A 15,730-nucleotide genomic window follows, 5' to 3' on the forward strand; every position below is an offset into this window, starting at 1 on the left:
GTAAAAAATAATCCATTACAAGTAAACGTGTGTGCATTCTAGATGGTGTCTAAGTTGTAGTACAGAAGTATTATCAGCTAAATACAACATTGTATGTTAGAACATTGGATTATTATTTTTGCTGATGAACTATTGAGTGAGCAGCATTTAAATGTTGCATTTGGCAGAGTCGGAGGCAAGTTGATCAATTTTACGGTACTTTGGTCAATAACAAGGCACCCTGTTTTTATAAAGTGATTGCACGTTTTATTTGTAAAATATGAATCCGCGGAGTGGCTTGTCAGTCCAGCTGTCACATAAATGTAGAGTTGTAAAAAGTGCAATGTTTCCCCGTCTGAAATGCAGTGGACTATAAGTGTGGAGCGTGAGCAGGGTTCTCGGAGACGATTATGTGATTATCAAAATTGTGACCGATTTCAGTTCTAGTTTGATCAAAGGCATCGTTATTTAGGAGTATGCTTCGTGCGAGCGCAGTCCAATGTTAAAATAACAAAGGTCTTAACGTAAGATTCTGCCACAGGGACCCGACGCAAGACACGGCCTCGAGATCAGCTAAATGCAGGATCCAGCCTGGTTTATATTGTACTACGTTGGCGCAATATTCCCGGGTTTGCAATTAGATGATTGTCAGATGATCGATTCAAACGACCTGCCGTGAAGCAGGGACTTGTGGCCTGTTATTGTCATTACATAATGGGGCTTCTACGATGGTAGAAACGCAAGATCAGTCTTGTGTGGTTTCGTTAGACCGGTGCCCGGTGTGGCTTTGAAAGTGCGCTCCCGTAGGACTTCAGTGTGCTGCTATCCTACAACTACAGTACTCTTGAGGTGCAAAACAAAACAACACTGGACCAAAACGCAACACGACAAAAAATAAATACATAAACAAACTCCGCATTTTATAAAACGTAGCTACAAAGCAGAGACCAGAGCAACAATTAGAAAACACGGCAACGAAGCACGGAACGCATCACTTTAGAAAAACAACACTTCACAAAATACGTTTTAGAAAACAAAACATTTAGCAAAACACAACTAAATAGACAAAAAAACAACAACAACAAAACAGAAAACACTATTTCAGAAAACACTACATGTGTTTCGGTCAGAAAGTCAATAGCATTTCGCAAAACATCTTTCCTGTTTTGTTTTTGTCCAATGTTGTTTGTGTTTAGCAAAAAGAGGGCGACACAACCCACCCCCGTTTTTCCCTTTTTACATAATATCGCGAGGAGAGAATCAGGGCCCCCCACCCCCCGAACGTGAAGACACTGAGCTGTGTGTGTGTGTGTGTGTGTGTGTGTGTGTGTGTGTGTGTGTGTGTGTGTGTGTGTGTGTGTGTGTGTCGCGCGCGACGCTGCGTGGGGGTGTTCGCCTGATGTCATTTGGCTGAAAGGGAGGCTGAGCTAACGGTGGGCATACGGCTGGAAAGCATAACAATAACGTTACCGTTTTATCGTCAACACTTGGACCTATAACGTCCCTTTTTGGACTGAAATACGCAGCGTGACTCCCATCTCCTCGCCGTGGTCGGGAGAAGGAGAAGGAGAAGGAGGAGGAGGAGAAGAAGAAGTAGAAGTAGAAGTAGAAGAAGAAGAAGAAGAAGAGGAGGAGGAGGTTGTGGAGGTGGTGCTGGTGGTGAAGAAGGTGAAGAAGAAGAAGAAGAAGAACAAGAACAAGAACAAGAACAAGAAAAAGAAGAAGAAGAAGAAGAAGAAGCTGGCCGGCTAACGCACTGAAAGTACCAGATGCTATTCCAGCGGAGAGGGAGGACGAATAAGCAAGAGACGGTGATGGGTTCTCGTTTTCCTGACGGGTAACGTTACATCTTCGCAAAAAAAAACAAAACAAAAAAAAAACCACGGATACAGCGAAGTGAGGGGGACTTGCTTCGCTTGTTCTGCACCTCCGTTTCTGTGACATTGGGTCTGAAATGCTAGCGCAGTCGCGGTCTCGGCCGTCGAGCAGCTTCTGGGCCGCAGCTCGGCACACCGAGCCCGAATCCTAGAAGTGGCTAGCTAGCTGTCTGCTAGCCGCAGCTGTGCCCGATGCTGCCGCTGCTGCGGCGGCTGCTGCTGCTAAACGGATCCGAAAGACAACACAAGCGGTTCAGGGACCTGGCGCTGAGTGAGCTTTCGTTTTACCTCACTGGACTACAGCGGGCACTTGAGATGTGATGCTTTTGTGCGTAGTATTTGAACCTTTTGTAGCCGGAGGCTCTCGCTTGCTTGACGCGAAAGAGCTAATGTTGCTGCAAAATGCACAGTGGAACCACAACAGCAGGCTCCTGCTGAAGGGGGCGAGGTTAGACTGATAGGAGCCCACCCTGTGTCTCTCAACACTCGTGGTCACATTTGGACAACGACCACCACTTTTTGCCCCTCGTCGATCACCGTTTCATCAGCTGGCGATATGGATAAACTAACGATCATTTCAGGGTGCCTATTTCTGGCAGCAGATATCTTTGCAATAGCCAGCATTGCAAACCCAGACTGGATCAACACGGGTGAATCAGCAGGTAAATGAAGCAGGCCACGACTGCCTGTTGTGTTCTTTGTGTTTTAGCAGGATTTCTTGCCTCTGTCTGAAAAGCACTCTCCCTAGATAGCAGCAGATAATCTCCACAACAAAGATATGTCCGATTGTGTGTGGAGGGTTTCATCTGCAGCAACATCTTTTGTCCACCATAGCAGTATGTTCTCTGCATGTTTATGTTGCTTCTTACTGATACCCAGACCATAATATCAAGACCAGTCATTGAATTTCATACCTGAAATTGAAGATTTATTAGCACTGTGGCTCTCTGTTGGTTGTGGGACTGCAACTAATGACTACTTTCATGACTTTAGATCAAAAATTTAGTCAGAAAAAACACTAAAAAAAAAATGCCCAATACAATCTCTCAATCCCAAAGTGATGCCCTCAGATTGCATGTTTTGATAAACTGTCCAAAACCTAGAGATATCTAATTTTCAATAACGTAGAAAAGAGAAAAAGCAGCAAATCCTCTCACACTAGAAGCTGGAAACCGAGAATGATTGGCATTTTGCGATTGATCGGTTGTCAGGTATCTAAGTGCCAACGATTTCGTTAAGAGATTAATAATTGAAATAATTAATCAAACAAAAACACCAAACAATGGCTTGTACCAGCTTCTTGGATGTGAGGATTTGTTGCTTTTCCTCGATTTGTGTCATTGTTGAGTAAATATTTTTGGGTTTTGAATGTGAATTCAAAATGATTTCACAGTGTGCTCTGGAAAATTTTGGTAGGCATTTTAACACCATCATCAAACATTTCATCGACCAAAAAATAAATCTAAAAAACGATCAACTAGAATGGCACTTGGTAGAGTGCACCAAACAATCCTACAAGTCTGTCTAGCTCTTATAATCGAAAAATTAAAGGAAAAAGGTAGTAGCCTGATAACAGAAATGATTTATTTGTCATGAAACATAGTAAGAACAACTTCAGCATTTTTCCCCAACAGAGCCCGATTATTATCTGGACATCACAAATCATACATTATTTCCTGACAAATAGATGAAAATGTAGAAAATGCCTTCTCCTCGCAATGTGAGGATTATTTAGTCAGTGGTTCTGCCACTTTGAACAGATCTGCTCGAAAATTTAATGGGTTCTTCCTTTGCGCATGTCCAATGGCTCCGCCACGTAAGGTGCAATTCGGTTCACTACTTTCTGTGTAATCCGACATGAGTGAAAACATAACCTCCTGGGCAGAGGTAATTATCAAGAATAATCAATTATTGGGATAATCGTTAGTTACATCCTACTTTCTGTCAACTGTTTAATTGATGAGGGGACTTATCTTAGCACTAAAGGTAATAGTGGTTCTGTGTTATGCTGGTAACTTGACATTTGAAGTTACCACCATGTGATCAATCTGATCTGCGATCACTTGACGAACCAAAGCTAAGCGGTGCTTATCTGTGGTGGTCCCTACTGATTTTGGACAGGGGCACATGCTGTTGGTCCACTATTTTATTTGTGTCTCAAAAACTCAGCCTACTGATAGACAGCTGCTGCTCTTTGTTCCCTCTGCAGGATGACAGCTTAGTAACTGGGTCAGGAAGGGTTCATTATCCACCAATACACATCCAGACTGTATTAGCTGGACAGAATAAATAATCTTTACTAAAGTAATAATAGGATACAAATGAAATGAGGCCATTGTCTACAATGCATGGCACATGAGCGTATTGTAAAGCATGAATGGATGTTTAGTTTTATCACACCATTGGAGACCAGTTCTGGACATTGTGGCTCAGTTCATCTAAAATTAGCGCAGTATAGCCAGAAATGAAGTGCATGGTAACTGCACGCTGAGATCCACAGTTCTGTACCTGCATTTACAGAAAGTTGAACCTTTGCTATATTTAAACTACAGTGTTGCAGGGAGTGTGGGTGTTGTACAGTGACCAGCTTCCACCTTGGTGTCTCTGTTCTTGGTTCCCCTCGCAGGTTTCGCCCCTCTCTTTGGCGATTGTGACGGGACTTGTCTAGGATGGTTTTCTGAGACATGAATGTGACAGACCACTGACATACTTCTCCTTCACACTTATTCTTTCTCATCACTTTGAGAATGTGCCAGTCTCTGTTTTGGAATATATAATAGCAAACAAATTCAGGTTTTTAAGTGAGGTTTCAATGTTATGTAGCGTTCTTTGGTCTAGAGAGGCCGTGAGTGCTCTTGCAGAGTAAGTTTTCTGTGTAAATTTTCACCTTGAACAGTATGTTACTGTTTTCTGTCTATCTTGGTTTGGCATAATTAGCAAGGGAGTTTTGTAACAGCTTCTCTGGATTATTTAGTCAGTGGGAAAATAAATGCAGATAAGTGTTTTGTTTGTTTGTTTTGTTTTGTTTTTAAATGATACTCTGGTGTTGTCATTGCACAGCTACCTAAACTAGAAATCATGAAAGCATTATGTGCACCTTAAATATAGTGTGGGAGGTCAGTTTTTGACTGCCGGCACGCCTTTGCGTTACGCTATCCTTAATTGGCTTACATGACAGTATGTTAAGCTTGGGACTGTTAATTAACCTGATAAGGTTTAGTTGATTTGATTTAGCAAAGGTTAGCCATCATATATTGAACGCATTAGGTTTTAACGTTATTTCCATGGAGTCTAACATTGGCTAGCATTCTTGTTATTCCAAATTCTACCTATATAACTTTACTGATACAAAGGCTCTGGGACTACTCGTTTAATGTTAGTAGTGTTACCATTTTGCCGACGATTACAACATAATTGTTTTGGAATATGAGACTTATTCATGGGACAGTGGTGTAGACATTAAGCTAAAATGGACCCACGTTACTTATGTAGTTAAATGGAACGCTTGTTACAGGGGCCTAATTATGTCGCTTGAGAAGGGCCAATGCCAAGCTCACTTAAAATGACACGTGCTTAATTGAAATTACCTTGCGACAGTTTTTGTGTTTGTTTGTGGCTGTGAAATAAGTTTTTAATCGTCATATCTAAGAATACTATCTATATCTACCCTTTTTGCTGATTTTTTTTTTTGTCAGTTGCAAGGACCTCCATCTCAAAAATACATGCTGTGAACAAACTGCTCTCTCCGAGCTTTTGTGGTATTATTTATTTTGTATATTTTATTTAAATATTAGTGCAGTCAAATAACTTTTTTTCTTTTTTCTTTAAATCTTCACTTGACATCTTCACTCACTAACACAGTTTGTGTGCTATTCATAGGTAGGCAAAATAACAGCACATCTTGAAAAAAAAAATGTTAATTTTGTGTGAACAAATCATGTTTGCATACTCAACTTTAAAGTTGGGTGTTTGCTTTCACATCATATCACAGTACTTTCTAACCCCTTATTTCACGTTTCTTGGTTTCAACTTGTGACCTTGGCTTGTCTTTGTCAGTGCAGCTTGTCTGTTTCTGGTTTATCTTGTCTCGACTTTTAAGATGGTCAAGGCATATTGATTAATTTTAGTTTCTCTTTGGAGCTCTGTTACTCTGTCCTTTCTTAATTTGGACATTTGCATATCCAATTCCTGATTGTTAGGCCTCTATTACAGCTGCTGAATGGGATTCAATCTAATAAGAGCCATATTTCTTGCAATGTTTGTAATTGTGATTTCAATTATTTCAGAGTTAAACTATTTACCCTGAGCTGTTTACATTACTTTGTCTGCCCCATTCCACAGACTCGTGTACTATTTGAAGTTATTATGAAGTAAGAGCCCCTGATGACTCTCCACATTGTATTATCTCCAATCAGGTGACCTCTGGTTCCCGGCTGTGGTCTTATCAGAGGGACTCAGTGCTTGACAACCTGCCCTTGGAGCTCAGTGTGTCATCTTTGTACTCAGGTCTCCAGGGCAGTTAGCATCGATAAAAGCCGACTTTGCTTAAGGTCAAGTGATTTGATCAAAGCTATTTTTGTGAACTAATCAAGAATAAGTAAACAAACTCTGCAGTCATTTAGCACTGATGACTGCTGTTACTTGTAATCTTCTGCAACAATAATGAAAGCAAACCATTAAGCCAAGATTTGACACACAAAAAGCCAAACCTTGGTAGATACTGCATCCTTGAAGAAGGAGAAGTAGCACTCATTCACTCAATGCTAAAGACAGGATATGGATCTATGACATTCTCCTCACTTCAGTGTGATACCCTCAGGCAGTAACAGCTAAAGTCCATTTCCTGTGCTTAGCTTCAAGACAAAGCCATTGTTGAAGCAGTGTCAGACAGAAACTGTGATTCTCGGCCCCTCCTGCAGATACTTCTTACCAAAGTTGATGCCATTCTCTAGAGCATCAATAACCTCTGAAACACAATGTATGCAGACACACACACTTAAAAAATGCTAAATCACATCCAGGTACAGGCTGGGTTTCATCACACTCCAGTGATTGTTACAGAGTTTCATATATATCATCTTTCCATGTAGGTTTTTTATAAAACCTGAAATTTTAGCATCAAACCCTTTCGCAAAATCACTTCTGGGCCAATGGTCTTCCACCCTTTGTTTACTGTTGTGGCCCTGTCATAGGTCCGTTAACCATTTTGATGTCAACAGCATCAGGCCGATTTGATTCAGGTAGAAGTCATTTTCTGTTTAACTATGAAGTACTTGCACTTACCGGTCCATCACAGCATTACCCCGAGATTACTGCAAAGTGTTTTATGACTTGCGGTGAGCTACTGAATGAAGCAGAAACAAAAGCCTGCTGTTGATGGAGATCACAAAGGGATAGTTGTGACAGGAAGATGCCAAACTGTTTCTCTTTTCAAGCAAGCAGTTTCTTAAGAAACGACAAAGGGCATTTTTAACTTTTATTCATTTTATCATCTTATTATCATTGATTGTAAATAATTTCCACAGAACACACATTTTCCATCACAGAGGAGGACGTTTATTGCCCCAGAGTGCATGCTGCTCAGTTGGGCTGTCAGTGCATCAGTTGAGAAGACCCCGAGTTGACTCGGATTTTTTCTGTCGACTCATTGCAATTTTATTAGCTATCCGACTGGCAAGAGATGATTTCATAACTGCGCTATGACCAAGACGCCAACTTTAACATACTAACTGTGTAGAAATCTGATTTGTTCACATCCCAGATGAACGAAGACATTAAAACATGAGGTTTTAGGTAAAACATGAGAACACGGGAGTATGGGGTGTGGGGTGACAGAACTGACACGCCGTGTGCAGGGGAGGGAATGATATATTTCTCCTATTTGTAGATAAGTTGTAATGAAAAAAAGACATAAGTAATACCGTTGAGTGTTTATAAAAGCCAAAAAGATAGATAATAAACTTAGTACTAAGGAGCTGCAACAGCTCCAATATGCTGTTACAGGTGGTGTCAGTGCAAGTTTTGATTGTGCACAAAAAAACTAACACCGGAGTTGGACACACTCTACATAACTGTTATGGGTAATAGCTTTAGTCTGTGTCGATCCAAAACCGGACTCAAGTGTACAGCTGTATAAGAAACAATGAAAGTGTTAATAAAAAATAAAAAAGCCTGAAAATAGCGTTTGTTAAAAATGCAGTAAATAATCACTGGTGTTCTGGGACTGCTACTGTTATAGTCAGAGTCTGACGATATCTAAAAATAGATGAAATAGGAGAATATGAAATGGTGTTATTTTAGGTATCCCTTTCAAAGCACAAGAACCCACTGTGTCATTGATACAAATAGTAGCAATAATAGTAATAATAGGGCTAATAATAATAATGGTGGTAATAATAATAATAATTGTATAATCAGTGTATGTTGAGCAGGATCATGGGGCAGTAGGCGGTTTGCAGTTACTTATCCAGACTATGCAGCTCCAAAGGAGCGACAGGAGGAGAGAGACGAGAAAGCACAAAACTACAGAAAGAGAAGAAGACAAGTTAGAAGCAAGCTTTAATGGGATATGAATACATATGGATGGAGAGGGAGAGGAGGAGAGAGGAGTTGGGTGCATCATTGGAAGTCCCCCGGCAGTCTAGGCCTATAGCAGCATAACTAGGGGATGGTTCAAGGCGAACCTAAGCCGACCCTAACTATAAGCTTTGTAAAAAAGGAAGGTTTTAAACCTACTCTTAAACATGGAGAGGGTGTCTGCCAGACCCAAGCTGGAAGAAGGTTCCACAGTAGACGAGCCTGTTAACTGAAGGCTCTGCCTCCCATTCTACTTTTGGAGACTCCAGGAACCACAAGCAAGCCTGCGTTCTGGCAGCGCAGTGTTCTACTGGAGCTCTTTAAGATATATATATTTAAGATAGTAAGATACTTCTCCATATGCGCTGCAGGTTGTCATGCTCAGAACTGGTCTGACAATAACTGACAGTTCATCTTGTGCTTAATTTTCAGCCTGCTAAATATGAATGACTGAGTTGTCGCCTGGTTCCAAGGTTTGCGTCGCATCCAATTAAATATGTGACACTCTGTTGGCTGCGTGTGTGTCTCTAGTGTCAACATAGTATTTGAACATTAGATTTATTTGTGGTAATGGATGCACTTAGGTTGAGGGAATGCAACGCTCTTGTGCAAGCCATCAAAAACACATTATTCCTGTTAATGAATGGTATACGTTCACTCCGAATGTGTGAGCATACTGCTGTATTGCCACTCTCTCAAAAGCAGTGTTTTGGGGGAAAAAAACAAAAACATTTTCATGTGTTTCTGCGTTAGGTCCTTTTGGCGAAGTTCGTCTGCCAGGAACGAATGGTGGCGAAATCTGAGCATTTCGTTTTGGTCGCAGTGCGGACGCAGAAACGAGGCAACTGAGACGCTCCCATGAGCATAATTCATCCGCACGGAGTTCTCTAGAAGGAGGAAGCCGTCTGTAGACAGTGTGTCACTAAACAGGATTAATGTCTGCTAAAGTAACCACTCGGTAGCATTTGGGCCGTAAAATCTCAACTAACGGTTCCTGTTACTTCACAAAGTCATGTTCAACGTGCTTTGCAGGGCTCGGCAGTGCGAGCGTTTCACTCGCATTTGCGCCCGAAAATAGTTGGATGCGAGCTGCAAAAACGTATTTAGGAGCACGTGTGAGAATAAACACTTTTACAGAATTCAGCCCAAGATTTGATTGATTGATTGATTGATTGATTGATTGATTGATAGCAAAACGGTCGATAACAGCAGCACTGCGCTGAACCCGTGTCGTCGGTTGACAAATCCCGTGGTTTCAGGTGGACCACCGGCTGAGCTCAAAGCGGGACCGATGAAAGCTGCTGGACCAGGGGTATCCTTTGTGTCCTAACGGACTGAGCAGACTTTTTTTTTGGCGTTTAGAACTAAGAACTACTTTTACACAGAGCCTTTCATACCATTTATACGTATGTTTATACAGTTTGAATACGTTTTTAGTGGAAATAATAACGTATTGAACAATTACATAATTATTAAATAGATACTGGAGATGTCTCCAGCCCAGCCTGAAGATCGGTATCGGGTCCGACCCGGACATATATAAATGGATCGGTATGGGCTACAATGATGTCGATCGAAATCCAGTCCTTTTCGTTACTTCGATGCGCTGTGTTTCCTCTCCTCTCCCTTCGCACAGCCGGACCCCTGCAGTCGCAGCATCCCGCTGCATAAAACCAGTGAAAATTAGCGTCTGCCAATGGGAAATGTTGCTGCAGGCGCGGCGGAGAGTGGCTCTCACTTCAGACACCGAAACAAGGGAACGAGGGATTCACTAAGCTCCGACGCTAAGAATCATCAGCAAATCAGCGTAGGAAACGTTCAGCCGCAGCCTCTAGTGTCGAGTCGTTACCGAGCGTCGCGTTCACCAGTTAAAATAACAAACGTAGCCGGCCGCGCCTCCTATCAGCTGTCAATAATAAATGTTAATTCTGACAGTGACTTGATGACAGGCCCGAATTAGACTCGGCTCTCGTCGGCTTGCGGGCTCTCTGCGCACTGCTGTCAGTAACCCGTCAAAAGCTAGTCCGTGGCCGAAGAACCACCACTCTGTAAGGCCACCGTACGAACAACGAGTGTGAACGAGTGTCTCCGCAGTTGCGACACATCAAGCAGAGTGAGACGTCTCTTCTTTCTAGCCCATCGCATCACCGTCAAGGGGGGGGTGGCATTCTCCCAACTGCACTTTCATTCATATCATATCAGTGGTTTTCAAGTTCATAAACTTCATGTTTTTGAACCGTGACCTTTCGGTATTTGGATCAAGACGCTCATAACAAATAAGGGGTGTGAGATCAGGTAACCTGTGTCAGATTATACATGTTACTTAGTCAACATTTAAGTAAAGTAAATATAAATATTGGATAGGACTTAATATCGGCAGACACCCGATATAAAGATCAGGATCAGGGCCGAAAAAAAAACTTGATCTAATCTAATAAATACAGTTAAAGCAGAAATAATTAAAAACCCGGTCTACTTTTTGTATTCAAAGAAATTAAATAATTTTGCTTGTGAATTTTCTCCTTGTATCCCTTTTTATCAAGGAAAAACACATTTTTTGTTATTTTTCCATTGCACCCTAAATTGTTCGACTTTTGGAGCATATGTGCTCCTTGGGGGAAGAGTAAGCATCAAGCCCTGCTTTGTTCATAGTACAGCGAGGTTGAAATCCTAGGTTTGCTGTTGTTTAACTTTGGACATGGGTTCAATTTGTATTTATTTTAGCTATGAGCATTGGTGTAAGTATTGGAAGAAATGTGAAGTCTGTTTGTTCTCACTTTGGGTCACAGAAGGTTGTTTTCTTACACGTTGGTGTTTTTACTGCATCCTGCATGGGTTTGTCCAACATGTTTTGCATGTGAGTTTGGACCGTACACGGCTGCACCCCAGTGCCCTTACGGTGTAAGTGGGCGCTGCAAACGCCTCCAGCAGCAGTGGCAGAAGAAGCAGCGGTTGGCTGCTGTAGCTTGCCTTCTTGCTGCCGACCAAAGCTCAGAGGCCTGTTTCTCATCCCTCTAGAGCTTACAAACAGCAGCAGCCCCTGAGCTCCGCTAACGACAGCATCATCATGCTGAAGATGAGCCGACATGGGCCTCATTTCCTCTCTTTTCGACCAATCCATGGTGAGAGCAGTATTTTCATCATAGTGAGTGCAGAGCTGACTGCAGGGCAACTGCATGATTGGGGGCGTGAAGATTAGCTGATTCTCCAAATGGAGAATTGGCCTGTTTTCTTCTGTAAATGAGAGAAAGAGGAACCATGCAGAACTTGTTTGTAAACTAAACATGATTGAATTGGTGGCTTCTGTTATATAGGTATGGACACATTTGCTCTGTCTCCCATTTACTTTAATTGAAGCCCATGATAATTTCAAGCATTTTTTTTTCCTGTTTCACTGTGATATAGTGGCTGGTTCCAGTAGACTTGCACATCAGAGTTCACCTTTATCCAGCTTTGACCATAGGGACGTGTACAGTCAGGCAATAGATATATCATCATCCACTGATGCACTGCATTTGGAAATGAAGGTCATTATTCTAGTGATGTGCCATCACCTTGTTAGGAGCAATATTACTCTACTAGACTCCAAACTGGAGCACTGCTCTCACAGACTGTTTTTGGTCTCCCTGCTCAGCATTTGTTACCCACATTTTGTTACACTGAATTGTGGCATTGCATCCATTTTCATTGCTGAATGATGCACACTTTCCTTGAACAGAAGGCTAGTACGACCTTATCTTTATACAGCCCCTACATTTTATTCAAGGTGCTCACCTTACACCCCACTCTGGCCTTTCCCCATCCTCCTGGTGGCAAGTTAGGTGAGATGATTGGCAACACTGATATCTCTCTGTTAAATATAAGTTGCAGCCGGTTATCTCAGCTTAGCACAAAGACTCGAAATAGGGAAAAAAACTACCATGGATCTGTCCAACCACCAGCACAGATTATACCATGTTTTGTTTATTCCGCAAAAAAAGCAAAGTGTAAAAACGAAAATTGAACATTTTATGGGGTTTGTATGTTTGACTATTTCTTGCCTGGCAGCAGTTGCCAGTCAAACATTGGAGACTCCAGGAAGTTACTGGTTACTGGAGTTAAACAATAATTTAAAAAAAAATGTTTTTTTAACCAATTCCTTTATTGTACACATCAAACAAATGAGTTATAACATGTAACTTAGTGAGCTTTAGAGGTGCTGGTACCTTTTGGATAGAGCCATGCTAGCTGTTTTCTGGTTGTTGACTAGCTGCTGACATATTTAACAGACAGCTATGAGTGGTATTAATCTTTTCTCTGCCAAAATTAAATAAACCTACTTCCCAAAATGTTGAACTATTCATGTAATTTATTGCTCTTGCAGAGCCAGCCCTCTTTGTTGGGCTTTGTGCAAGTTAAGGCTGTCATTTGAATGGGTATTTCCCATGTAAGAATGAAACCTATGTATCGTAAGCACAATGTTGTTCTCTGACTCAAACTTTCACTAAAACTGTTTCTGTGTGCCTGCTTGTTGAGCTCTTTACCTGTATCCGTGTGCCATAGCGGGCCTGCCTGTTGTAGGCCAGGAATTCCACAGAGAGCTAGTGAAACAGCAGGAGGCAAGAGGATCCAGGGGAAATGGTCATAAACTGGTGCCATTAGCCACAGCTATCAAGCTTTTGCCTAATGTTCTCCTGTTCCCGGCACCAGTGCCTGCTTTCTTTACCATTGCCCACCTTCTGTTCTTTAATTAGTTCAAGGTTACTCTGTAATGTTGGGCTGACTTCAGGAACAGGCTGTTGAGTAAGCCTTTGAGCCATTCTGGTGCCATTTTTGTCATGAGCCATGACCTCCATTTTTTTTCTTTTCGCTGTTATCGCAAAAGTGTTTTGCACAGAAAGAACTGAAATTTCACAGATGATAAGACAGATGACATGGTAAGACTGAAGACAGAAAAAAATCCTTAGTTGTTCCTTGTCTGTAATAAAACTTGTTTGTTCAAACAACTTTATGTTTGCATGGGGGGTCTACAAGGTAGGTTTTTATGCCTGTAACAGGAAATGTAAAGCCTTCAGGTCTGCAGCCCAATACATAGCTTACCTTTAACATGTACAGACTCACAGGGCGTTTCTTTTTAACCACTGGCATTGTTTGTGTGGGTGGGGAGGGGTTGGGTTTGTGTTTGGTTGTTACTGTAAAAGCAATGCTTTCAATGAGTGTTATAAAGGGGACAGGATTTCCTCTAGACAGCCTGCACAACTCACCACACCCCGGGGAAACAAGAAGATTTTTCTAACACAAGCGTTGCTTTGCTGTTCCAAGTGGTTTAGTCTCAGTGGGGTTGTTAGCAGCATCATATACTCACTGTGTAAATATACAGAGGTTATAACAGACAGGTTATAAAAGGTCTGGGTTTGGGTGCCAGACAGACCAAGCAACACACTTGACCCTCTGAAATTCCAGCTCGCATACTTGTCTCATGCAAACATCCACCCACCTGCTGAGCCAATGTTGAACTTTAATGATGTTGCCCACGTAGGCTTGCCTTTTACTGAATGGGTTATTTTGTGGTCAGTGGAATGAGTGTTTACCACTCGTTAATTTTTATTTTTTCAGATTATTTCTCAAACATGTAGAGGGAATTATGTGATTGTATTTTCCTAAGAAGACAATGTCCCATTAAAACCTCAGTTTAGAATTAGCTTAGCCACATATTATAAACTAGTACTACTACTTGCACTAGTGCTATCAAGAACCAGTTCTAGGTGAGAACTGGTTCCAAATTGTCTGAACCATCGGAATCATATGCCTCGAGCTTATAAATTCCTTTTACTGATGCTGGCATGTTTTTTTCTGACAGTGTGCATTGCAAAAGAATGACATCAAACTCATGTGCTACGCTGCTGGAAACTTGTAACAAGAAGGAGTCATGGCAGAGGGCATGTAACAGTCCAAAGCGGGGCTTCATTTCATGAAGAAAGATGGCGACAGTGCTAGTTGTAATGTTTGTGAAAAGGTAGTTTAAAATGAAGGTGGAAATACCAGCAATATGCTGAAACCTCTTTCTATGTATGGGCTTAAATTCCAGGAATGCCATGTATTTGACCCGCTACATATGAGTGCCACTCTTTCTCAGCAGCACATCCGTTACAGAGGGCAAATATCCTTATAATAACATTAGTGTCATGCAGTTAGGCTTCATAGATTTTCTTTCTTTAACTGAGAAAACCCTAAATCAGTGTTCTCCATACAAAAGCTCTATATGGGCAGCCCACCCAGGTAGATTAAGACCTGCCCAGGTAGATAAAATCACTCGGTTTCAACCTAATGCCTTATTTCACTCTTTTCAAACGAAGAAATTTTTGGCCACAATCCTGTCTGAGTTGCATGTGCTGCAGTAACTTGGTCACATTCCGCGCCACACACAGCCACAAGTAAATGCCTTTTTCCTACTCTTTCTACACTGTGTTCAGACTCAGAGATAAGAAAACAGTCGTGTTGACACTGAAAACCTGTATAGGCCTCCTTTTTTTTTTTTTTCCACACAGAAAACTGATCAGGAATTGTTAAGGGTATTGATAAAGAATCGAACTGATTCTTCATTGACTGATAAACAGCATCGCTAATGGCTTTGGTAACATTAAGTCTTATCGATTGTCATCCCTATACTACTAAATATTTTTAATAGTTTCACATAGATGGAAGAAATTTATTCAAAGGTTCCCTGTGGAGGTTATCACCGCAGTAGTGCTATGGAGCTGTTTTTCTATGCGTGGGTCCTGGTTTTGTTCATCTTGTGCACACGCAGGGGATAGCACAATTCTGCGTCTCTGAAGATACATGTAAACATCTCAGCAAACCTACGCAGAGAAGGGTATTATGGTTAGCCAGAGGTTGCAGAGGCTCACAGACAAGCTGATGTGCAAACCTCACAAATCTCAACAACATGTTGTGTGGACCGGGGCATCAAAGAAGCTGAAATGAATGTAACGGTTGTATTTATTCATGCAGTGCGGTTGTGTGTCTCATCACAGCCTAAGGCTAGTGTTATACTGTACACGTCAGTGTGGGTCTGCTAGGGTCCGAGTGACGTAAATTTGTCATCTGAGGGTGTACGCAAGGCTCTGTGTGGACGTCTGTGTACCCAGACTTGTCCATTACGGTAAAAGGGATCTGACTGTGCATGGTCTGCACCAAGCAGACTCCAAAAAGACTAGAAAGCAGTATAACAGAACAACTGTGCATCCGTGGTGTGGACGACTGTCTGTGTGTGCATCCGCAAGGGAGTATAACTGAGGCTTAACAGTGTCCCGTTATTT

The 15,730-nt window shown here is 41.7% G+C and overlaps 1 protein-coding gene across 1 annotated transcript in view; it reads left to right on the forward strand.

The window, feature by feature from the left end:
• Nucleotides 1-1,678: 1,678 nt before the first annotated feature.
• mosmoa (modulator of smoothened a) overlaps nt 1,679-15,730 on the forward strand; it is a 28,054-nt gene continuing 14,002 nt past the window's right edge. Inside the window, exon 1 of the mRNA XM_040123867.1 lies at nt 1,679-2,518. Within this exon, the coding sequence (XP_039979801.1) occupies nt 2,413-2,518 (106 nt within the window). The 5' untranslated portion in view covers nt 1,679-2,412. The remainder of the gene's footprint in view (nt 2,519-15,730) is intronic.

This window comes from Xiphias gladius, chromosome 3, assembly GCF_016859285.1.
Source record: "Xiphias gladius isolate SHS-SW01 ecotype Sanya breed wild chromosome 3, ASM1685928v1, whole genome shotgun sequence".
Lineage (NCBI taxonomy): Eukaryota > Metazoa > Chordata > Actinopteri > Istiophoriformes > Xiphiidae > Xiphias > Xiphias gladius.